Below are 23,091 nucleotides of genomic sequence, written 5' to 3' on the forward strand. Positions count from 1 at the left end.
GTAACTGCTGGAGCTGCACAATTGGGGTCACCCCAATGTCCCCACCAGAGCCAGCACCACCCTGGGCCTCCATGCCTGGTGCTATGGCCTCTTCCAATTCGACCACGGGGACCAGCTCAACCACGGGGACCAGCTCTTCCTGGACCCCTCCACTGCCCGTTTTCTCTTTCTCTTGCCTCTCTTTGGCTGCTGGGGCTGCTGCTGCCGCCACTTCTGGCGCCCCCGACGCCTCTTCTGCCCCAGGATGTGGGGAATCTGTCCATGAAGGGGGTTCAGGGGGCTGGGGTAGGTCATGGGAGGTGTTCGGTTCTGGATAGGAATGGTAAGAAGACAGACTGATGGCTCCTGCAGGACCTGCCCCTCGTTCATCTCCCCAGGAGCCATGTGCTATCTCCCCCCAGCCCATCTCCTGAGCACCCCCCCATGGAAGATGGATCATGGGCGGAGGTGAGAGGAGGACCACACTTACACACAGTCACTCGCTCCGAAGGGCATGAGGGTGGAGGAGGCATCGGGGTAGCATCGATCTCCCTCGCACACCCCTGCATGGCTCCCAGCCTGCTCCCGGCCTGGGGGGGAGGGGCAACGTGGGGACAGATGGGACATTGGGGTGGGGGAGAGGGAGAGATCAGACAGGGACATCAGACATCAAGGGAGGAGGGAGGGGGATCAGACCAAGCATCCCCCAGAAGGGCAGGCCCAAGGCAAGGTAGTGACGAGGGGCAAAGACAGGGCTGGGAGGATGGACCAGGAGACAGACGGACGATGGAACGGAGGAGTCCGATGGAATGGGGATGCACCAGCCCAGCTCTCCGCTGCCACCCGGCCCTGGCGAGGAGCCCTCCTTCCTACGCTCTAGCAGCCTTCCTCTGTCCCTTCCAGACCCCTGGCAAGGAGCCTCTGATGCCCTGTCTCCCCAACAGCCTCTCCTCACATCCCCCCGCCCCGGCTTTCTGGCACACACACCTCACTTCTTGGGTGCACGGGCACCTCCTCCCCTGCAGACCTGCTCTGCTCACCCTGCTGCCGCTGGGAGGGCACATAGCTGACAAGGACAACATCACTGGAGCCTCCAGACTCCAGAGGGATGGGGTGCACCCGGAAGTGCTCGAGCATGTCGAAAATGGACTGGAACCACAGGTGCTGGACCCGGCACTGGCCCTCCTCGTTCAGTGACAAGCGCAGGTGCTGAGGGCCGGATGAGCAAGTGAGGTGGGAGCCGAGGCCCCTGCTGCCACAAAACCCTCCTCCCCTGGACAGCGGTGTCCCCCAAGCTCCCCAGTCTGCATAGGACAGAGCCTGTGCCTCAGGGGCGCTCACCTTGGCCTTGCCCTGGAAGTTGAAAGTGAGGACATATTCACCCCGCCTCGTTTCGCTCTGACGTACCAGGAAGACACCGTGGGAGCCGGTGCCTCCTTCCAGCACTAGCTGGGCGGCCTTGAGTCGAGAGAGCATCCCGTGGAACCAAGGATATCCTGAGAGGGGCTGGTCCCCCTCACCTCCCTCTGACTCCCCCTGGAACAGGAAGGACCCTTCAGGGAGGAGAGAGGAGGGAAGCCTGGGTGTCAGGGAAGCTTCCCCATCCTGGAGGAAAAAGCCTTGCCGCCGCTTGTAGTGCCTCCTCCCCTCATGTGCCACTCCTTCCTCCAGGGTCACATCCCTTGGAATCCCACGACAGGAACGTCAGGAAGGCAGGCAAGTGCCCTGGAGAGACACCCACGCACCCCTCTGGTACCTGTGGCTGTTTCCGGAGTGTCCAAGGGAGGGTAGGGGGTTGAGAGGGGATGAACTGTTCCTGCAGGGGGGCCCTCCTCAATGGGGATGCGGGGGGGCAGCTCTGGGGGAAGCAGTTCCATGGAGTCAAAATGGGAGGCAGCAATGGAGGCCGAACTAGGGGAGATGGATGCTGAGGGCCGGTCTGAGAGGCCCCCATATGCCCCTGGAAAAAAATAGGAGGGCAAAGTTGAGAACCGGAGAAGAGTTTGTTCTGCAGGCCTGGCCTCCTGCCCGTTCCCCACCAGCAATCTACCCAGACCCCTCTGAGGCAGTGACCCCTGCTGATTTCTAACTGATGGCTCCTGACTTCCACTTTCTGCACTGTCTCAGGGACTGCAGTTGTTGTAAGAAGGTCCTAGAATCCAAATGTGCCTATAGCTTTTCTGAATCAATAGCTGAAAATTGCTGCAGAGGTGTGGGGATAGACTCTCTCAAAAATTCTCACATAAAAAAGGAGTCCTTTTTTTGGAATATAGGACAAAGTCCCCAACTCTCAGAGGCATCAAAAAGCCTCCTTCTAGCTGGTATGGTGCCACATGCCTGTAATCCCAGCACTTGTGAGGCTGAGGCAGGAGGATTGCACATTTGAGGTGAGCCAGGGCAACTTAGTGAGACTCTGTCTCAAAATACAAAGGGCTGGGGGTGTAGCTCAGTGGTAGAGCACCCTTGAGTTCACTCTCCAGAATCTCAGCAAAAATTAAGACTCTGCCTACTTCATCTTTACCTTAATTTTCATCCATGTGGCTTTCACTTCAGCCTATCCAATTTTTCGAAGTATCCTGAGCCCTCCCCACCTCAGGTCTCTGCACTGGCCTTCACCTGCTCCGAGTCATGTTCTCTTGCCTCACCTTCTCTGTGTAGCACTCCGTCTACTCCACCTTCCCTGTGCTCTTCCTCCTGAGCTCCTAAGGACTTCCTGCTTGTGCTGTTCAGAGGATACTAAGCAGACACTGTTTTGGGACCTGCTTTTTCTCAGGAGTGATGTCGTGCCAACCCATGGAGGGCAAAGAGCTCATCTCAGACATCTGAGTTGCCCCATCCATCCTGCCCCAGGGCCCTGTATGGACTAGGGCCTGCCTGAATGTCTGCCGAGTGGCAGGCCTGGGCCATGCTGAGAAGCCAGGCAGGTGTGGCGAGGAGGGCTGGGGCTCAGGAATGAAGATGATGTAGCCCATCTTTATCAGTGACTCTCAGGTGACCTCAGAAAAGCCACTCCCTCTCTCTGATCTCCGCTACTTGAGTTCTGATGCTGTGTGAATCCATTCTAGCTCCAAGAGTCTATGATTTCTTTGTTCATTTGCTGAATAGAGCCGTGTGCTAGGTACTGTCACATTGAAACCCAGAACAGCGGCCAGAAGAAAAGGGTAGAGTGGAAGTCAAGTCTAGAAAGGCGAGCGGGCTAGGCAGACACGTGTCTTTGTGTTTGGTCAAGCCAAAAGATACAGAGACAAGAGAAAATTTGGCGACCTCAACATATACAGAGTAAGAACAAAACAGAAACGTCTACAAAGTGTTTTGGAAGCTTGGAGAAGAGAACCATTATCTCCAGTAAGAGTAGTGGCCTGTGGGAGACTTAGGGAAAAAGTGACAAGGCTGGGCACAGAAGTTGACAGGGAGTTTCCTTGGTGCCTGTGTGGGATGGTAACAGTGGTGGTGCTAAATGGCAAGCTGTGGCTTAAGAGTGCTTGGCATGTTTGGAGACAAAAGACAAGCAATTGGAAGGGCAGTTGGGGGAGAGGATGGGGTGCCCAGGAGAACCTGGAAAGAGGGTGTGGGGCCTGACAGCAGGAGCCTTGCACAGAAGCTCCAAGGCTCCCAGGTCCGAAGGCCCCACCTTACCTTGTGAAAGGCGATCATTGCTCTCACTGGGTCCCAGAAGCAGATCCTGGCTGGGCAGACTCTCTGAATGGTTCAGGCAGGGCAGCTCCAGGCCATCTGTGTTCTCTTTTGTGAGGAAGGAGGTCCCAGGAGCCAGAGGGAGGGTCATGGGGCGGGGACTGGTAGCAGGGCAGGGTCTGCAGAAACAGGAAAAATGGTGTTGGAGAGAAAGTCACCAGCAGAGAGGCATAAGGCTGCTCCCCACCCCCACCCCCAGGTCTCCTCAGCGACAGACAGAGGCAGGTCCTCACCCTGGGCTCAGGCATTCTTGAATGTCAGACACCCAGGCCTTCACATGGAGAGCATCAGTTGTCTCCAGGATGTACTCCGAGGGGCCTTCCACCTGTGGGGTCAAGGGGAGGACCTCAGCCTGGGCAGGGGCCAGGGACGTAGTCCCAAGGCCACATCCACCCCTAATGAAAACATCTCCCACTCTAACATCTCCTAGGGAAGCCACAGTCCTGCAGACACACTCCTGAGGCACCTGACATATAAATACCTCTTGCAGACAACGATGCTTGCTCAAAAGTGCTGAGAGCTTTCTCCCGGCATAAGCACTGCCGAGAGGCGGGGTGGAAGGCTCGGAGCACCTACCTTGACCACAAACGTGTTTTCTCGGTCAGGCATCTCCAGGGCTGTGGTTGTCCGAACATCCGTGATAGTAGAGCAGGGAATGCTGAGCCGGGGCCTAGAGGCCTAGGTGAGAGGGAATGAGATCCAGCCTTCCAGTGTGCAGAGGCCGATTCTCCCCTCCCTCCAGACATGCATCTTTTCTTCCTCAAGCCTTTCTAAGGCAGTTGGGCAAAAGGCAGGAACACTGCTGTCTCAGTCCTGCCCACAGCTACTATCAGAGACTCAAGCCCACTTTGAAAACAGTCGTGAAGCCATGATTGTGGGCCAGCAGAGCCTGGGCTTATGTGCAGGGCTGAGTAAAGACTCTGGCTGCTCCATCAGTGCTCCCAGGGGCCCACCCTTCTGGTGCCTCACCTTGGGTGGTACAAAGAACTCCAGGCGACTTCCTCCTCCTCCTTCGCCTTCACTCCGGAGCAATAAGCGACACTTCTGCCACTGGGGCTGCCCTCCTCCCCCTGAGGTAGGCCCAGCTGCCCCTCCTCCCCGGCCTGCTCCGGCAGGGTCAGGGGCCGCCTCTTCGGCCCCCATGAAACTCAGCAGCTCTTCCCTCTGCACCACCCCTGCTCCATCCTTCAAGGTCCCCCCTCCCCGACTTAGTCTCAGCCTCTCAAATCGGTGAGTCCATCTTTCCCCCGGGGACGTGCCATCACTAACCAGTCCCCGACCAACAGTCCCAGCCCCACCAGAGGAGTTGGAGTTGCTGTTTCCACCCAGGACTGGGGGGCCCGATGAGGTCTCCAGGGGACTCGCTGGGGAGGGAGGGTCAACAGTTCCCCGCCACTGCAGGATGCCACGGACAGAACCTCGGACCGAGCGACCGACTGAGCGGAGGGAGAAGCGTTTCTTGAGCTTCGGCTTCGAGGAGGTCGTAGAAGAGGAAGAGACTGAGGTGGGGAGGGGGCCGGCCAGGTCCTCGGATGATCGAGAGGGGCCCAGCACAGCCAGGGGCCCGCCCACCCTGCAGCTCTCGAGGGACAAGTCATGTGGCGGAGGGATTTCCACACCGGGACTCAGGGGAGCTATAACTGGTGGTGAGAGGGAGCCGGAGGCCCGGGCCACCTCAGCTTCAAAGTGCTGCAGGAAGAGCTCAGCGAAGCGGCGAGAGAAGGCAGCCTCCGCCCCAGGCCCCGCGTACTGGGGGTGGGAGGCCAGGTAGAGGCGAAAACGGCGGGCAAAATCCAGGGCTGCAGCTCGGGCGTGGGACTCACAGAACTCCCGCCAACTTGGGGGAGGGGGTGGTGGCAGGGGGGGAGGGGAGGGGGAGGCCCCATCCTCTGGGGAGGGGGCGCCATTCATGATGGGCCCCAGGAGGTGGAGAGGGGGAGCCTGTGGGGAGGGGCAACAAAGAGGGAAGCGGCCAGAAGACACGGGGTGAGCGGCAGCAGCTGCAGGAGAAGAGAGAGGTACATACATGGAGTCACTGCAGAGGTGGGACTGGGGGGCATGTCCCACCCCAAGCCAGGGACTCCTTACTCTGGTTCAGACTCCTCAGAGGGCAAGGGTGGAGAGAACCAAACTGCCTCCCTTTCCTCTCCCAGATTTGCATGCTCCCCATGCCCCAGGGTAGTGGTTTCCCGATGTCTAGCCTGAATCTCTCCTGCTGCCTTTCAGGCCATTCTCCCTGTGTGGGATCCAGGAGCAAGAGGACCATGGAGCACCTTCCTCCACAAAAGACGTTCCCCATCACCATTATCCCTTCTCTAAGATGGATCCTCCACCATCTACAGCACAGTCCTCGTGAGCCATGCGAGAGGTTTCCATGGGGTCATCTTACCTTTCCCTGTGAGAGAATTTAATAACCTCTCCAACAGATGAGGAAACCGAAGCTCAGATAACTTTCAGAACTCGGAGTCTACTGTTTTCCCACTGTATAGTCCTTGTTCCCAGAGACTGGCTGGACCAGCCTCAGGGTCAGCTCCTTACTACCCCAGCTCTCAGGGGGCCAATGGGGTGCTTAGAGCTTAGAGATCCTGCCTCCTGCACCCTAGGGTCCAGCTCTGAGGAGGGAGTTCACACGTTCAGAACCATGGATGGACAATGAATTCAAACAATTGTTTTGGAAGTTGACTCCAGAGCCCAGCACCTAAGCACTGCATGAAGGAGACTTGGCATGGCTAGCACCCACTTGAGCTCCCCATCAGTCTAGGGGCACAGCAGCAGCAGCACCACCGGAGGAAGAGATGGTGGGTTGCGTCAGGGTAAGTCTTTGCTGGCCACAAAACAAAACATTACAGAGCACTGGGTCCTAGGATCTGCCTCCCTTTTCTCTTCCAGGGGAGTGTGCCATGAAGGCTGGTTAGCCTAATGGTTAAGGCCAGGGTTCTGGAGTAAACAGATTACACATCCTCTCTGAGCTGTGAAACAGCTAATGATCTCTACTCCCTACAGTCCTTCGGAAAATGGAATGGAACATGTCAGTGCTTGACACAAAATAAGCACGTGAGAAATGACTGCCGTTACTGCTATCTTTATGAGGGAGAGTTCTGGGGTTCCAAGTTTTTAAAAGAGAAATTGGAGAAAGGAAGAGGCTTCTCAAAAGTCTCACCACTACAAAGTGGCAGAGCTGGTGAGGAATTTACAACCCTTGGATCTTTGGTTAGTGCTCCTCCCCCATGCCACACTGGAAATGACTGGCCCCAGGTCTGGGCCAAGGCAGCTCAGGAAGTGTCCCTGATCCATCAGCAACCCCATACTCCTGCTCAAATCCACAGCCAGGCTGCAAGTCTGCGACCCTCCCCTTCCCCTATGGCCTAGGCCTTACATACTCAGATGGACCCCAAAACAGGGACTACTCCAAACCCATGAAAAGCGGCCAGGAGATGCGGGAGTCATGGAGCACAGGGGAACCGAGCCAAGAGGTGCAGACAAAGCAGAGACGGGTCCCCAGCCAGAGGCCACCTAGGCTCCTACAGGCCCACCCAGTCCTCTGCACCAGGCAGACCCAGCCCCCTCAGGCCTGCTGACCCTGTGGCTCCTGAGCGGGTGGCTCAGTTTCTCTTCTGCCAAGCAGGACTCAGAAACATTTTCCCGGTGCACCTGCCTCTTGGCTCAGTTCTGACATTTCCCGAAGGGCGGGTGGTGGAGGGTGCAGTCTCCGCTCTCGGCTCGGACCCTCCGGGCCCCGTGGTCAATCCACTCCGACCCGACCCGACTCGCTGGACACCCCCTCACGCGCATTCCCCCGGGCCGCAGTCTCCTGGGGACCAGCCCAGTCGGCTGCATTCCCCGGGGCAAAGTGCCCCTCCTGCCCCCGGGTCCCCACGCCCACCCCCACCCTGGGCTCTTCTCAGGCTCCGGAGTCGGGTCGCGGAGAGGGAAGAGGCACTTGAAGGGGGGGTTCCGGTTCCGGTCCCACCTGCATCTCGGTCCCCGCGGTTAGCTCCGGCGGTGGCGGCGGCTCCCGCTCCCTGCGCGCCCCCCCTCCCCGCTCCGCGACGAGAGCCCAGCCCGGTGCTGCGCAGGCGCCAGGACCCCTTTTCCCGTCGCTGAAGGAAGCGACCATAGAGAAGAGCGGCGAGAAGGAAGGGCAGCTTCTTACTCACTTCCGCCATCCTCCTACTCGGTGCGGACCCCTCGGGAGCGAAAAGCGGGTGGAAAGGGTTGCAGGGACTTCTCCGGTTGCATCTAAAAGGGGCCGCAGAGGCAGCCGTGGGGAGGCCTTGGGTTCCACCAGAGCGTCCTCTCGGAGGAAATTCCGGACAAAGGAGAAAAGTCAACCATAGAGAAGCCACCTTAGGGGATAGAGTCTCGAGTCACTGCTGAAGGCTAGAGTAGCCGCCGAGTCCTGGAAACCAGAGAGATGCCAAGGCTCTCAGGAGGTCCCGCCGCAGCCTAGAGCGCCTGGCCCTGCAGCTGAGGGACGTGGACATCGCCCCCAAGGAGCTGGGCGAGGGAAGAAGCAGGTGACCTTGGGGAGGCCCCGCGAGGAGGCGGATCCCGAACTTAATTTGGCTGCTTCTGTGAGGAAAGGGGCAGGTGGTCCAGGAGATGACGTCCCAGACTGGGGGGGGGGGGGGAACGGGGCCCAGAAATAATGAGGTGTGTTTGAGGACATCAGGAGGTATAAAATCTATGGCTCAAATAATTGAAAAGTCCAGAGTGGGCCAGGATGGGCTGAATGCAGGGGCCAAAAGATATGAGGAACCTGTGGCTCACTATCCCTAGTTCAGTTTTCCCATGCATTTAGATTCACCCTCAGGCAGGGTATCCTCTCTTGGTGGCAAGATGGCTTTCCCTATCTCCAGACGTAATTCCCAACAGCTTAGCAACTTGGTAGAAGGAGCACACTTTTTTTTTTTTTTTTTTTTTTCCCTGAGATTTCCAATAAAATTTCCAGAACTAACTGATTGGATCAAGTGCCCATCCTGGAACACAGAGGTAAGTAACCCAAGAGATGGAGATAAATGCTCTGATTCGCATAAGACTGAGGGCAGCCAGATGGGGCTGGAAGAACTTACTGCGAAAAAGTAACTTCTGACCTAGCCAATCTGCTGGCTCTAACCAAGCTATCATCATGTCAGAGACGCCTTTGTTAGGTTCTTCATCATCAGCTTTGTCTACCCTGCTTCAGAGAGAGATGCTAATGGGAGGGAATCTCTATCTGTGATCTACCCCTGCATATCTTTATACACCTTCTGTAGTTGGGCCATCCACCTGGGAGAGACACAGCTGAGGAATACAGAAGGGCAAAAGGCTGTTGGTGAGTTAGGTTTGGAAGTGTTGTGTCTAAACTGCCCAGGAAAGTGTGTGTGTGTGTGTGTGTGTGTGTGTGTGTGTGTATGTATGCTGGGAATTGAACCCAGGGCCCAAGCACTCTACTGCTGACCTACATTCCCAGCCCCCAATAAAACCTTGAGATTACTGAAATATTCTACATTAACATTTTGTATTGCAGCCATGACCACATATGGCTATTAAGCACTTGAAATGTGGCAAGGATGACTAAGGAACTTCAGTTTTAATTTTTTAAAATAGTCACATGTAATGAGTGTCTACTGTATTAGATGCATCAGGAGGTGTTCTTGAAGAGCTAGGTGGAGCTGTCCAGCAGAGATGAATTTACAGTCTGAACTGTACAAAGCAGTTTGGTGATCAGACATGAGTAACAATGGTTGAAGCCATGGACATGAATGAGACAGTCCAGGTAATATATGTAGAGAAGAGATCTCGTTCTGGGAAACAACCCTAAACAGGCAGAGAAATAGAAAGTGTTGAGATGATGTTTTGAGTCATATTTCCCACAAGTGTTCTGAGATGAGGATTTGTGTTCAAATGTATTCAAATTATTAAGAAAGTGCTACCTGGAGCTGGACATGGTGGCACATCCCTGTAATCCCAGACGTTCTGGACGCTCAGGTGGCCTCTACATTTTAACAAAACCCTATCTCAAAATAAAGAATAGAAAGGACTGGGAATGTGGCTCAGGGGTAAAGTACCCTTGGGTTCAATCCCCAATATCAAAATGCAACAAAGCTACCTCAACTTGGGGTGTAGCCCACTAATAGAGCATGTGCATCTTGAGGCCCAGGGTTCAATCTGATTGCCACCCCACCAAAATAAATAAATAAATAAAATGCTACCAAGAGAAACCAGTAAGGGAGCAGGAGGAGAAAAAGAGGAAGCCAAGCAAGCACATGATTATTGGGCAGAGAGTACTTCAGTTAGAGCCACAAGGGAGCCCTGGAAGTAAGTTATGCCTCAGATTTGTCCAGAAACAAGGGATTTTGCGCTTTTGTACTTTCACATCCCTCAGCCAAGGGCTTCCCCTGGGAGAAGTCGAGTCCCAGGCACTTCTGTCAAGGCAAAGCCCTCCAGCAGCATGAGGATTAATGAATTAATAAATAATAAAAAGGTGGGAGTTCTAACTGTTGGAAGAGAAGCCATATGCCAAACGTGGGACTGTGGTAATACAGGACGTGTGAGGGGGAAATGGGCAAATGCACAAGTGCATATAGGACATGAAAGGATCCATGGGAGTGGGGCTACGTACTGCCACTGTCTCTTATAGAAGATGTTGATATGGAGAGATTGCTAAGTGACCTTGGGGAAAGTAATTTTAGGGAGGTGGTGGTAGCAGATGCCAAGTAGTAGTGCTTTAAGGAGTGAATGAAGTGGAAGGAGGAATGGGGAGAGCTGTTTTACAGGTTTGCTGAAAAGGGAAGGTCAGAAATGGAGGGTTGGAATTTGAGAAGGTAGGAAGGGGCTGGCGGGGTAACTCAGTGGTAGAGTGCTTGTCTGGCATGCACTGGGTTCAACCCCCAGCACCACTACAACCAACCCCAAAGGTGGGAAGGTTTGCTGAGGGAGTCTTGGAAGTCTAAGGGGAAGGAAGCTAGTAGACAGAATGGCCATTGAAGGAAGGAGTTTTGGGGAAGATAGGACAGGATGGCATCTTGGGCCAAGTTAAACCAAGGTATTAATATGAAGGGGAGAAACGCTTCTTCTTCAGGAATAGGTTAATACTCAGGGTACCACAAATGATATAAACCCCAATTCAAGCTAATTTAAACATGAAGAGTGGGTAGTTTGTCAGTTAAAAGAATTAAATAAGAGGTAATGACTTCAGGCATGGCTGGATCCAGGGGTTCTAACAATGTCATTTTGAACTTGGCCTCTGGCTCTCTTAGCTCTGCTTTCCTCTGGGCTGCCTTTATTCTCAGACAGGTATTCTCCTTGATAGCAAGATGGCCAACAGCAGCTCTAAGCTTTGTTCTACAAGCTCAAGGGAAAAGATCATAGCTTTGCTGATGGCCTCACCAAAAGAAATAGGGCAATCATCAGCTCAACTTTTAGTCATCTTAAGACCATCTCTTGGATAATAATTTGTCACTGGGTATGGTGGGACACACCTGTAATCCCAGCAACTTGGGTGGCTGAGGCAGGATGATCACAAGTTCAAGACTGGCCTGGGTAACTTAGTAAGGACCTATCTCAAAATAAAAAATAGTGCTGGGGATATAGCTGAGTTGGTAGAGTGCCTGCCTCGCATGCACAAGGCCCTGGATTCAATCCCCAGCACCACACACACACACACACACACACACACAAAATAAGAAGAAAAAAAAGGAAAAAGGTGGGGGCTAGGGATGTAGTTCAATAGTGAAATGCCCCTCGGTTCAATCCCCAGTACTGAAAAAATAAGAATTTGTTTATTCTTTGTCCCAGGTTCCTAGCAGAGCTGCTAAAACATGCACAATTTCCTAAGTGATAGAAACAATTTATGAAGAATCCCTTTGGTTATACTGAAGTTTTTGCTAATGAGTATTCATGGCAGCCCTTATGTAGCTTCAGTATGGGGCGAGCACCAGAAAGAACCTGGTGATTTGTGGATTGGAATTTGGAGCCTATGGACCTGGAGATTGAAATGATTCACATGACCAGTGATTTATTAATCACCCATGCCTAAATCATGAAACCCCAATAAAAATTCAGGATGCTGGAGACCAACAGGTGTGAATGCACCGATGTACCAGGAGGGTGAAGTACCTGGAGTTCACAGGGACAGTGTCCTGGAACTCTGCCTTTGGACTCTCACAGAATTTGCCCTGTGCCTTTGCCTGTTATTACTTGGCAGGTCTTAATTTGTATCCAATGAAACGAATCCCAAGTGTAGCACTTCCTGCATTCTGAGTCATTCTTGTGACTTACTGAACCTGAGAGTGTGGCCGCCTCTAAGGCAGCCATGCACGGCTAAGCTACCTAGGCCACCTCTCAAATGCCTTTGATTGAGCAGCTTTTGTGATGTTCACAGTATTTCCAATTTGGATACCTTCTTTCACAGCTGAATGACACAGGTGAGTTCAGCACTGTTTGAAGGGCACCCAGGGTTGGCGTGCAGGGGTGGAGGGCAGGTGGGTAGGCCTGGGGACAGACAGGAAGTTGGTGCAGTGGTCCAGGAAAGGCTGATGCCAACCTGGCAAAGGCAGTACAATGGGGCCTGTACCCAGGGGAATATCCAGAGATTTTTGAGGACATAGTGCCAGGCTGGCTGGTGGGAAAAAGAGTGCAGGATGCCATTGAACTTCTGTAAGGGCCTGATGAGTGGCACTGAGGACAAAGTTTTGGGACCTCTTTCTCAGTTAGCTATTATGCACTCATTCAAATGACAAGAACAAGGCAGGAGGATCACAAGTTTGAGGCCAGCCTGGGCAACTTGATGAGACCCTATCTTAAAAAAAAAAGGGGGGGCTGGGGCTTAGCATGTAGAGGAGGCACTGGGTTCGTGCCTTAGCGCCACATAAAAAAGATAAAAATATATTTAGTTGTTGATGGACCTTTTATTTTATTTATTTGTATGTGATGCTGAGAATCAAACCCAGTGCCTCACGCAAGCTGGGCAAGCGCACTAACACTGAGCCCCAGCCCCAGCCCACAACTAAAAATATTTAAAACAACAACAAACTTTAGAGGGTCTCTAAAAACTTTAGAAATAAAAAAAATCTTATAGATCATATAGTTAACTTCCATCCCCAATTTATAGATAATAAAGCAAGGCCCATATAGATGCAGCAAATCATTTTTATTTACAAAGTGGATATGAATACAAATTTTTTTTAAAGGGCTGCTTTATTTCTAATCCCCCCCTTTTTTTTTAAGAGAGAGAGAGAGAGATTTTTTTTTTATATCCATGAATACAAATTTTGTTTTCCATTAAAAACATCAAGAAACTTGGGCTGGGGATATGGCTCAAGCAGTAGCGCGCTCGCCTGGCATGCGTGCGACCCGGGTTCGATTATCAGGACCACATACAAACAAAGATGTTGTGTCCGCTGAAAACTAAAAAATAAATATTAAAAAATTCTCTGTCTTTCTCTAAAAAAAAAATTAAGAAACCTAAAAAGCCCAACAGAAAGGCTCAACTGATACAAGTCATTTCTTCACTGAATGATTTGTTCATCTAAACGTCACTATTGTTAAACAATAAATTCTTGTTGTCATAAGCTGGTGAGACAGGACAGCAGAAACAGAACAAAGCAAGCTAGTAATTGGGATATCTAGGTGCTATGAAAAAAATCAAGAGGGCTACTTGAGATAAGAAGTGATGTTGTCCCAGGTAGACTGTTGAGTGAGGACAAGCCATGGGGAAAGCTAGGGACAGCATTCCAGGAAAGGGAAGAACATTTGCAAAGATCCTGGGGGAATGGGCTGGGGTTGTGGCTCAGCGAGCACTCGCCTCGAACGTGCGAGACCCTGGGCTCGATCCAAGTGAAATAAAGGTGTTGTGTCCAATTACAACTAAAAAAATAAAAAAAAAAAAAAAGATCCTGGGGAAGACAATCTTAGGATGTTTGTAAAACAGATGACCAGTCTGGGCTGCGGGGAGAGTGAGTGAAATGAGTGATATTAGATAGATTCAAAGGTGGGCAGGGGCCAGATATGCAGCCACAGGGAAGAGTCTTGATTTTGTGTTGACACCAGCCATATAAAGATATAATTCATCTATCACCTGCCCCCACTGAAATGCAACTCACACATTTAAAGTAGAAATTTAGATTTCATTCTAAGTGCAATGAAAATTTACTCAGGTAAGATGGATGTTTGTTTATTTACTTACAGTGCTGGGGATTGAACCTAGGGCTTTGCACATGATAAGCATGTGTTGTACCACTGAGCTACACTCCAACCCCCTGTCCACATTTTAAACACTGTGTGGAGAATGGACTTGACAGATATTAAGAATAAGAACAGAGCCTACAGGACCTACTGGAGAGCTCTTGAGGTAACCTAGATGATGGACGATCCCAAAATGAACCACAGTGTTAATAGTGGTAAGGGTGACAAATGGTCACATTTGAGATCTAGTGTAAGGAGGAAACCTACAGGTCTGGGTACTGGGTTAGGTGTGGGAAAAGGGGAAGAGAGTGTGGTATTGCCTTTTATTTAATGTATAAGAGTGTCAGAAGCCAGGTGTGGTGGGCATGTGCTTGTAATCCTAATGACTTGGGAGGCTGAGCAGGGGGATCCCAAATTTGAGGCTAGCCTAGGCAACTTAGTGAGACCCTCTCTCAAAAATAAAAATTAAAAGGGCTGGGGGTGGAGCTCAGAGGTAGAGTAGCCCTGGGTTCAATCCTACAATACCCAGTAATAGCAGGGGTCAGGGGTAAGGGAGGAGAGTGTGGGAGAAAAATGAGCCCTGTTTTGCATATATTGAGTCTAGTACCACAATACTGGCCCCTTCAGTTGGCAAGACTGATTAGTAGTTCAAATGCACTGCGTGCATGACTGATGTGATTCTGCAACATGTACAATCAGAAAAATGAAAAATTATATTTCATTTATGTATATCAAAATACATAAATGATCATCATGTAACTAATTAGGAAAAACTAAAAAATTAATTAAAAAAATAGTTTTAAGGGCTGGGGTTGTGGCTCAGTGGTAGAGTGCTCGCCTACCATGTGTGAATCACTGGGTTCGATTCTCAACATCACATATAAACAAATAAATTAAAGGTCAAAAACTAATATATATATATATATATATATATATATATATATATATATATATATATATATTTTTTTTTTTTTTTAAATTGTTTTAAGTGCACATACTCACAGAGGCCTACAGATGAAAATGGCCAGGCACAAAGGACAGAGAAACAGATGAAGCCTACCCCCAGCTCTTCTTAATTCACTGTCTCAGGACCAAAACCCAAGAAATACATCTTGGTATCACGCCCTGTTGAGAGATGGTAGTTAAGGGGGCTGAGGATATGGCTCAAGCAGTAGTGCGCTCGCCTGGCATGCGTGCAGCCCGGGTTCGATCCTCAGCACCACATACAAAGATGTTGTGCCCGCCGAAAACTAAAAAATAAATATTAAAAATTCTAAAAAAAAAAAAAAAAAATTCCATTCCAGGGACTGGGTTGTAGCTCAGTGGTAGAGCGCTCACCTGGCACATTTGAGACCCTGGGTTCAATCCTCAGCACCACATAAAAATAAATAAGTGAGAGATGGTAGTTAGGATGTATTTGGCTGCAAAAAAAACCAGATGATCCTGTTTAAACCATAAGGACACTCCTCATTTCACATCAGTAGTCTTCTTGGGCATTCTTTGCTTTGTCCTTCTCTGGGATTTGGCCTTGTCATCACCTGGGAGCAAGATGGGCACAGCAGTTCCAGGTTTCCTATCCAGACCTCACAACATCCAGAGAAGGATGTGCATCTCTTCAATGCCTCCTTAACAATAAGGAATCCTTGCCAAATTATTTTGTTATATTATGTGCATGTATAGATATATAATGAATTTTTTTTTTTGTTTTAGCTATTTTATTCATTTATTTATATGCAGTGCCGAGAATTGAACCCAGTGCCTCACACATGCTAGGCAAGCACTCCACCACTGAGCCACAACCCCTGCCTGATATATAATGAATTTCACCATTATAATTATAATGTTCCAAAAAAAAAAAAAATACATGGGTCAGGGTGAGGAATTCTTCCCCGAACCCCACCCCCACCCCCAAGCAAGCAGATCTCTTACTAATCCCTGGTCCCAAAGAAGTCACACATCCAGCCCTAAACAAAACCCCTGCAAGGAGAACTGGCCCACTAAAATTGGAGTAGACCTGTTAGGATTTCTTCCTGGAGCTGGCGAAAAGGCCATCCTGAACTAAATCAGAACACTGCTGGGAGAAAGAAAAATGGCTGTTAAGCAGGAGTTCAAAGTTTGCCACACAGTAGAAAAAACAGATTGCTGGGGTTGGGAGGTGGAAAGCCATTTGATTTTTTTAAGAGCATCTTTCTAAGGAGTTCAAGATTCTAGGACAAGCAAGGTGGAGCAAACCTGCAATCCCAGTGATTTAGGATTTTGAAACAGGAGGATCACAAGTTCAAGGCCAGCCTCAGTAATTTAGGGAGACCCTCATCAACTTACACCCTGCCTCAAAATAAAAAGGACTGAGGATGTAGCTTAGAGGTAAAGCTCCCCTGAGTTTGATCCCTAGTACAACGAAAGAAAAGTTCAAGATTCTGCATAAAGAATTTTTCTTCCAACTGTAAACACATAAATGTTTGAAAGAGAAAAATCTCCAAGCAAATTCAGCCTTCTAAAGTTGCAATTATTTCAATTTCCTTTGTCTCCATCCCTTATACACATGCTATTTTTCTACAATGGCCAGGAGCTCTTCATTTAACGTTGTTCACAGATGTTTTCACAGGTGTCTGGCTCTCCTGGACTCTACCTCGGAACCTACATTTCACCCCAGCTGCTCAGGAGGCAATTTTGAGGCCAGGTGGTGCAACTTAGTGGCACCCTATGGCAAAATAAAGTGCTAGAGATGTAGAGTTCTTGCCCAGCATGCACAAGGCCCTGGGTTCAAGCCTCAGAACTGGGCAGGGCGGGGTGGGGGACCATGTAACCATATCCAGACTAGACTGGACCTTTGTGCTCTTTCCACTCTTTCACAGTAATATGGTTGTAAGTGCAGAGGGACATCTTGAAGAGACTATGCATCTGAGGAAATTCTCTGTAGTCAAACCTGTTCCCCAATATCAGTGTCAGTCAACTTCTCAGCCTCCACTGATGTAAGAACACTGACCTGTCATTTAAGGTCCTTTGATGAGACACATCCATGTGAGGCTTTGGATATGCTTGGTTTTGGGGTTGGGGAGAGGGAAAGTCACTTTCTTGATGCAAAACAAGCTTTAGTGCCACTAGCAGTAACTGTTAGAGATGAGTCTAAATCCTGGCTTATAGTATTTGTTGGCAGTGGCAGCAGTTTTATTTTCAATTTATTTTTATTTTTTTTTTTAAGCAGTTACCAGATGAGATCCATTCTATGGCTTGGAACTGTTCCTCAAACCTGTGTCCTAAGTCTGTAAGCTGTCTAATACGCTTAATAAATCCGTCTTTGCTTAAATTAGCCAACGTAAGTCTGTTATCTGTAAATCAAGATTCCTGATGTAGGGGGAAATGCTGGGGAGTGACATTGGTCCAGTTATGTTGTGTGCATGTATGAATATGAAGCAAATCATTACAACAATAAGGCACGAATTTAAAAAAGTGAAAGAAAAATCCTTTTATAGAAGTTGCTATGGGCTGGGGATGTGGCTCAAGCAGTAGTGCACTCACCTGGCAGCGTGTGGCCCAGGTTCGATCCTCAGCACCACATACATACAAAGATGTTGTGTCCGCCAAAAAGTAAAAAATAAATATTAAAATTCTCTCTCTCTCACTCTGTCTTTAAAAAAAAAAAAAGTGAGATGCTTTATAAAAAAAAAAAAAAAAAGAAGAAGAAGTTGCTATAGTCAGCAGCTATAGAAAATATTTCCCCCATTTTGGACTCTTTCCTGAGCACTGTGTTTCTCAAATTTCAGGCATTCACACTCAGCTTTCCCCAAAATGTGTCATAGGTTCATAACACTCATTATGTTACCTACCAAATAGTGTGCTTTAAAAATAAATTGATTTTTTTTTGAGGGGGTGCTGGGGATTAAAGCTCACACATGCTAAGCAAGTGCTCTAATTTTTTTTTTTTTTAATTTGGAGACAAGGTCTCACTAAGTTGCTTAGACTGGTTTCAAACTTGGAGATCCTCCTGTCTCAGCCTCCTGAGTCGCTGGGATTACAGGAGTGCAATACTGCACCAGGCTTCCCTCCTCCTTTCTTTCCTGTGGTGCTAGTGTCAAAATTAGGACTTTGCACATACTAGGATAGTACTTTACCACTGGGTTACATTCCCATGGGTATATAATTAGTTTCAGAAACATAACTTAGAGTTAGGCAGCCAACGTCACCACCTCAGGGTGAGGTCACAGAAAGCTGCCATGAGATGATGGATGTGAAAGGTCATTTACTACCTTGCACTCATTCATTCAATCGAAATTTACTGGGCACTCACTCACTGCGAGCCCCATCCTGTGTTAAGCGCTGGGGCCAGGGCGGGACCAAGACTCAGGGCTGTCCTTAAAAGGCTCCCCAAGCCCGGCGCGGTGGCGTATGCCTGTCATCCCAGCGGCTCGGGAGGCTGAGGCAGGAGGATCGTGAGTTCAAAGCCAGCCTCAGCAACAGCAAGGCACTAAGCAACTCAGTGAACCCTGTCTCTAAATAAAATACAAAATAGGGCTGGGGATGGGGCTCAGTGGTCATGAGCTCGAGATCAATCCCCCGTAACAACAACAACAAAAGGCTCCCTAAGGTGGTCCTTCACCCTCGGTGTCATCTGTAAAAAATTCTGTGGGTGGGAGACGACCAAGGGAATTGCTTCTTAGGCTGCAGAAGGGTCCTAGAGGAGTCCGGCAAAGTTGTCCTGGTGGCTCTGACTATGTGAGGTCAGCGTCCCCGCAGGTTGTGAGACAGGAACGCTGGTATCTGAGGTCCGGACTGGACGCCCCGGGATCCCTTCCCAACTCCTCCCAGTTCATTCCTTCTCAGATCTCCTTCTGAAGTGGAAGCCACTATTCCCATTTTGCAGCTAACAGTTTAAAGAGAGACGAGTCACACCTGAGCCCCCGTCCAGGCACTGGTCCTACCTCCAGCTGCGGCAGAGGCCGCCAGATCGCTCAGGGAATTCGGTGCCGCTCTGCGCCGGGCCCAGGATGTTCCCGAGCAGTCCTTGCGGTGGCCGCCCGCAGGCCGGGGCCTTCTTCCCTTTGAACCCAGTCTAGCCCTACCTAATCCCCGAAGTCCGCTGCCCTGGGAACTACAAGCTCATGAGCGGTCGAGCCCCTGGTACATTACGGGGCGCTCTTCAATGCTCCGCCATGCCGGGGGACCTTCGTCGCCCCTCAGCTTGCCAGGCCGGAGAGAGCTGTGGAAACTTTAATCCTTCCCCGCCTCCCTGACACAAACACCCTCCTCTTCCGCCCCACGCCCGGAAGTCGGCTATATGCCCATAGAAACTGGAGGCTAGAGGAACCAAGAGCTGCCATCACTTCCGCCGGATGTGACCTGCGGCCGCAAGTGCCCTTCCTCGGTTGCACGCGCGGGTTCCCGGTACTCACTACTGGCTCTCGGGGGCGGAATACGACCACAATGGCGACCGCCACCCTGCTGCGCGCGACGCCCCGCTTTAGTGGTGAGGAGGCAGGGAGGGCGATGGTGGCCTGGAGGCACGTGCGGGCTTTGCGGTAGCTGGGCTCGGATTCACGCCCTGACTCCGCGCCCCTGTCTTGGCAGGTTTCTGCGCCAGCCCGACCCCATTACTGCAGGGCGTGTTGCGACCGCTAAAAGCCCGGGCATTACCCCTCTTGTACCGCAGTCTGGCTGTGGAAGCCAAGAAGACCTACGTGCGCGACAAGCCCCATGTAAATGTGGGTACCATTGGCCATGTGGACCACGGCAAGACCACACTGACTGCAGCCATCACGAAAAGTGAGCAGGCTTGGGGTGGGGGCGTCCGCCAGAGCCCTATCTACTTGAGGGACTGGGAACCAGGGAGGTGGGGCCACCGCGGTGTCAGTTGGTAGAGTTTACTGTCGCCCCAAGAGAACTCGAAAGTGGGGGAGGTGATTTGGAAAACGTAGGAGCCAGATTTCCCTGAACTTTATACATTAATTATGTAAAAATCCTAAGGATGTACATTTAACTATATCTTTCCTTTGGCCTTGGGAAATGCTGATAAGAGGCTTCCCCAGAAGTCACTGGGTAAGCCCTTGAGGCCTTTTAAATTTTTTTCTGGCCCAAAGTGGTCTCCGCTGGAAGAGATTTTTAATTGGTGCATTATAGTTGTATATAATGGTGGGATTTGTTGTTACATATTGTATATACACACAAAATAACTATAATTTGCCCAATATCATTTCCCAGGATTAACTCTTGCCCCGCCTCTCCCCCCCACCCCGCCCCTTTTCATCTACTGATCTCCCTTAGGTTTACTTAGATGGGAGGGACCCAGGGGTGTGGCCTGAGTTCTGCCCTGTAGCTTTGAACTTGGGCTGAGAGGTGTGTTCTCTTCCCTCCAATTAGTTCTAGCCGAGGGAGGTGGGGCTAAATTCAAGAAGTATGAAGAAATTGACAATGCCCCGGAAGAGCGAGCTCGGGGTATCACCATCAATGCGGCCCATGTGGAATATAGCACTGCTGCCCGCCACTATGCCCACACAGACTGCCCGGGTCATGCAGATTACGTTAAGGTGAGGGCTGCTAGGAACAGGTCCAGAACCTGCCTCCTCTCAAGATAATGATAGGCTTTGTGGGGAGGGGGTGCTTTAGGAGAGATTCAGATGTTTGGATGTGAGATCAAGGGTTTGCCATGGCCACAAGTGGTGGTAAAGAGCTGAGGAGGTTTTCTGTCCTTCTACCCAGAATATGATCACAGGCACTGCTCCTCTTGATGGCTGTATCCTTGTGGTGGCAGCCAATGATGGTCCCATGCCCCAGACCCGAGAGCACTTATTACTGGCTAAGCAGGTACTCAAGAACCTGGATGGGGATGGAAGGAGGAAGAGTGGGAACTTGAGTGACTCTGAACATCGACTCTATTCCTTTCCCATTTACAGATTGGGGTGGAGCACATTGTGGTTTATGTGAATAAGGCAGATGCTGTCCAGGACTCTGAAATGGTGGAGCTAGTGGAACTGGAGATCCGGGAACTGCTCACAGAATTTGGCTACAAGGGGGAGGAGACACCAGTCATCATAGGCTCTGCTCTTTGTGCCCTTGAGGTAAAGGCAGGGGTTAGTGCTGATGGATGATGGGGCCAGGAGGGTATTCAAGGGCTTTGCTGTCTATCTGGGGGAGTGGCTCTTGGTGAGAGAAACAAAGGAAATTTCAGAATCCTACCCCATCCCCCAACAGCAACGTGACCCTGAGCTAGGTGTGAAGTCGGTGCAGAAGCTGCTGGACGCTGTGGACACTTATATCCCAGTGCCCACACGGGATCTGGAGAAGCCTTTCCTGCTGCCTGTAGAGTCAGTTTACTCTATTCCTGGTGAGGACTCTGCCTGTTCATCACCTCCCACAGCAACAGCCTGACCCAGGGTCTGACATCCTGTCCTCCTTTCTCCTAGGCCGAGGCACAGTGGTGACAGGTACATTGGAACGTGGTGTTTTGAAGAAAGGAGATGAGTGTGAATTTCTGGGACATAGCAAGAACATTCGCACTGTTGTGACAGGTATAAGAAGCAAACCCTGGCATCCAGGGACTGGCTCCAAGATGACTTTCTCTTGTGCCTTCCTTCTGCCTGACACCCCTCCCCATTTTCTCTTGTGTCTTGTCTACACCCCACACCCCCCCCCCCACTTTCTCTTCCCCATTAGGCATTGAGATGTTTCACAAGAGCCTAGAGAGGGCAGAGGCAGGGGATAACCTTGGAGCCCTGGTCCGGGGCTTGAAGCGGGAAGATCTGAGGCGTGGCTTGGTCATGGCCAAGCCAGGTTCCATCCAACCCCACCAGAAGGTGGAGGCTCAGGTGAGGGCACTAATGGTGGCAGGGCTGAGCTAACCTGTCCCCTGCAGAGCAGCAGGGCTTCTAGCCAAGCCCAGCTCCATCCTCATTGCTCTTTCCTCCAGGTTTACATCCTCAGCAAGGAGGAGGGTGGCCGCCACAAGCCCTTTGTATCCCACTTCATGCCTGTCATGTTCTCCCTGACTTGGGACATGGCCTGTCGCGTTGTCTTGCCTCCAGGGAAGGTATGGTGGGTATAGGGAATGTGAAGGTGTGAAGGGAGTAATATTCCTACCAGCTCTGTTAAATATCCAGTACCAAAATGTGGTGGGGGGCAGTACCCTACCCTAGAAGCACAGGGTTTCTTGAATAATATGTCTGTGGTCTGATGGTCAGAATACATGAAGCTGTGCTCAGACAGATTCATCACCCTGCTGCGTTTTCCCGTGACTTAACCTCCACAGTAGCCAGCAGTTAAGACTGCTAAGTCTGTGTCTGGTCCATCTCCACCTCTTCTAGGAGCTTGCCATGCCTGGGGAGGACTTGAAGCTCAGCCTAATCTTGCGCCAGCCAATGATCTTAGAGAAAGGCCAGCGTTTCACCCTGAGAGATGGCAATCGGACCATTGGCACAGGCCTCGTCACAGACATACCAGCAATGACCGAAGAGGACAAGAACATCAAATGGAGTTGAGTGTGGACTTCTGCTCAGGTTCTCTTAATTTTAGAGCTGCAATCTAGCCCAGTGCAGCTAGATGGACACTTCCCCTGGTTACATAGGGTGGCCTGCCAGGCAAGATAGGGCAATAAAATTTGTGAATAGTAAGCTAGCCTTTGTGTCTTATGTCCTTTGCATAAATTGAAGTGACAGGAGATTAAGAGCTTAGTTCAGTCCATCTCTATGGGGCTTATATAAACTAAAAGCTCTTCAAAGCCATTTTAACTGCTATTGAGTTTGAGAAGTAGAATCTACTATTGGTGAGCTTATGATTCCTAAAAGATTTGCCTGTCGCTTGGAGACACCATGGAGTCGGCTGTTACTAAGCACTCATCTTCTTTCTTGACCACCCATTTAAGTGCTATGTTGGTGGGGACTATACTGTTCATCTCTGGACCTACCTAGCAGCCAGTGTATAAGAAGTACTAAGTACATAAGTCAGAAAGCCAAGTAATCATTCCTGAAGAGTACTTGAGTGGTCATTACCACTCTATGACTCGTTTCAAGTACAGGAATGAGAACATTTAAGAATGCAGTTAGGGCTGGGAGTGTAGCAAGCTTGGCAGCATGCAGCCACATGTTCAGTCAGATTTGAAATTAAGGAAAAGGGAATATATCAAATATATAAGGAATGAAATGCTGAGATCTTTAAAAAACAATCAACATGGTATGACTGCCACAGAAGCTGATTCCAATTAAAAAAAAGTGGGGGTTTTTATAAATGGGCAGCCTGTCAAGCTTGCATCCTGTTACCTGAACA

General features: G+C 50.3%; 2 protein-coding genes across 5 annotated transcripts; one reads left to right on the forward strand and one right to left on the reverse strand.

The window, feature by feature from the left end:
• Positions 1-203: 203 nt before the first annotated feature.
• Sh2b1 (SH2B adaptor protein 1) lies at positions 204-19,051 on the reverse strand. 4 transcript variants are annotated; one of them, XM_076840825.1, is made up of 11 exons: positions 18,759-19,051; positions 7,830-8,071; positions 4,642-5,672; positions 4,249-4,350; positions 3,906-3,997; positions 3,616-3,791; positions 1,736-1,939; positions 1,321-1,532; positions 967-1,188; positions 470-569; positions 220-309 (listed from the first exon to the last, which is right to left on the reverse strand). In XM_076840825.1, coding segments are annotated over exons 3-11 (2,052 nt in total). In that variant the 5' UTR covers positions 5,584-5,672; positions 7,830-8,071; positions 18,759-19,051; the 3' UTR covers positions 220-307. The 4 variants fall into 4 exon arrangements, with proteins under 4 accessions (XP_076696942.1, XP_076696940.1, XP_076696939.1 ...); XM_076840827.1 differs by lacking the exons at positions 7,830-8,071; positions 18,759-19,051 and adding an exon at positions 7,643-7,784 and having other exon boundaries at positions 204-309; positions 1,020-1,188; XM_076840824.1 differs by lacking the exons at positions 7,830-8,071; positions 18,759-19,051 and adding an exon at positions 7,643-7,785.
• A 105-nt stretch (positions 19,052-19,156) lies between these two features.
• Positions 19,157-22,439, forward strand: Tufm (Tu translation elongation factor, mitochondrial). The gene is made up of 10 exons (XM_076840579.1): positions 19,157-19,303; positions 19,405-19,599; positions 20,194-20,360; positions 20,533-20,637; positions 20,727-20,891; positions 21,025-21,157; positions 21,237-21,341; positions 21,487-21,638; positions 21,740-21,859; positions 22,134-22,439. Exons 1-10 carry the CDS (start codon positions 19,261-19,263, stop codon positions 22,305-22,307), a joined length of 1,359 nt encoding a protein of 452 aa, XP_076696694.1. The 5' UTR covers positions 19,157-19,260; the 3' UTR covers positions 22,308-22,439.
• Positions 22,440-23,091: the final 652 nt, after the last annotated feature.

Source organism: Callospermophilus lateralis, chromosome 19, assembly GCF_048772815.1.
Source record: "Callospermophilus lateralis isolate mCalLat2 chromosome 19, mCalLat2.hap1, whole genome shotgun sequence".
Classification (NCBI taxonomy): domain Eukaryota; kingdom Metazoa; phylum Chordata; class Mammalia; order Rodentia; family Sciuridae; genus Callospermophilus; species Callospermophilus lateralis.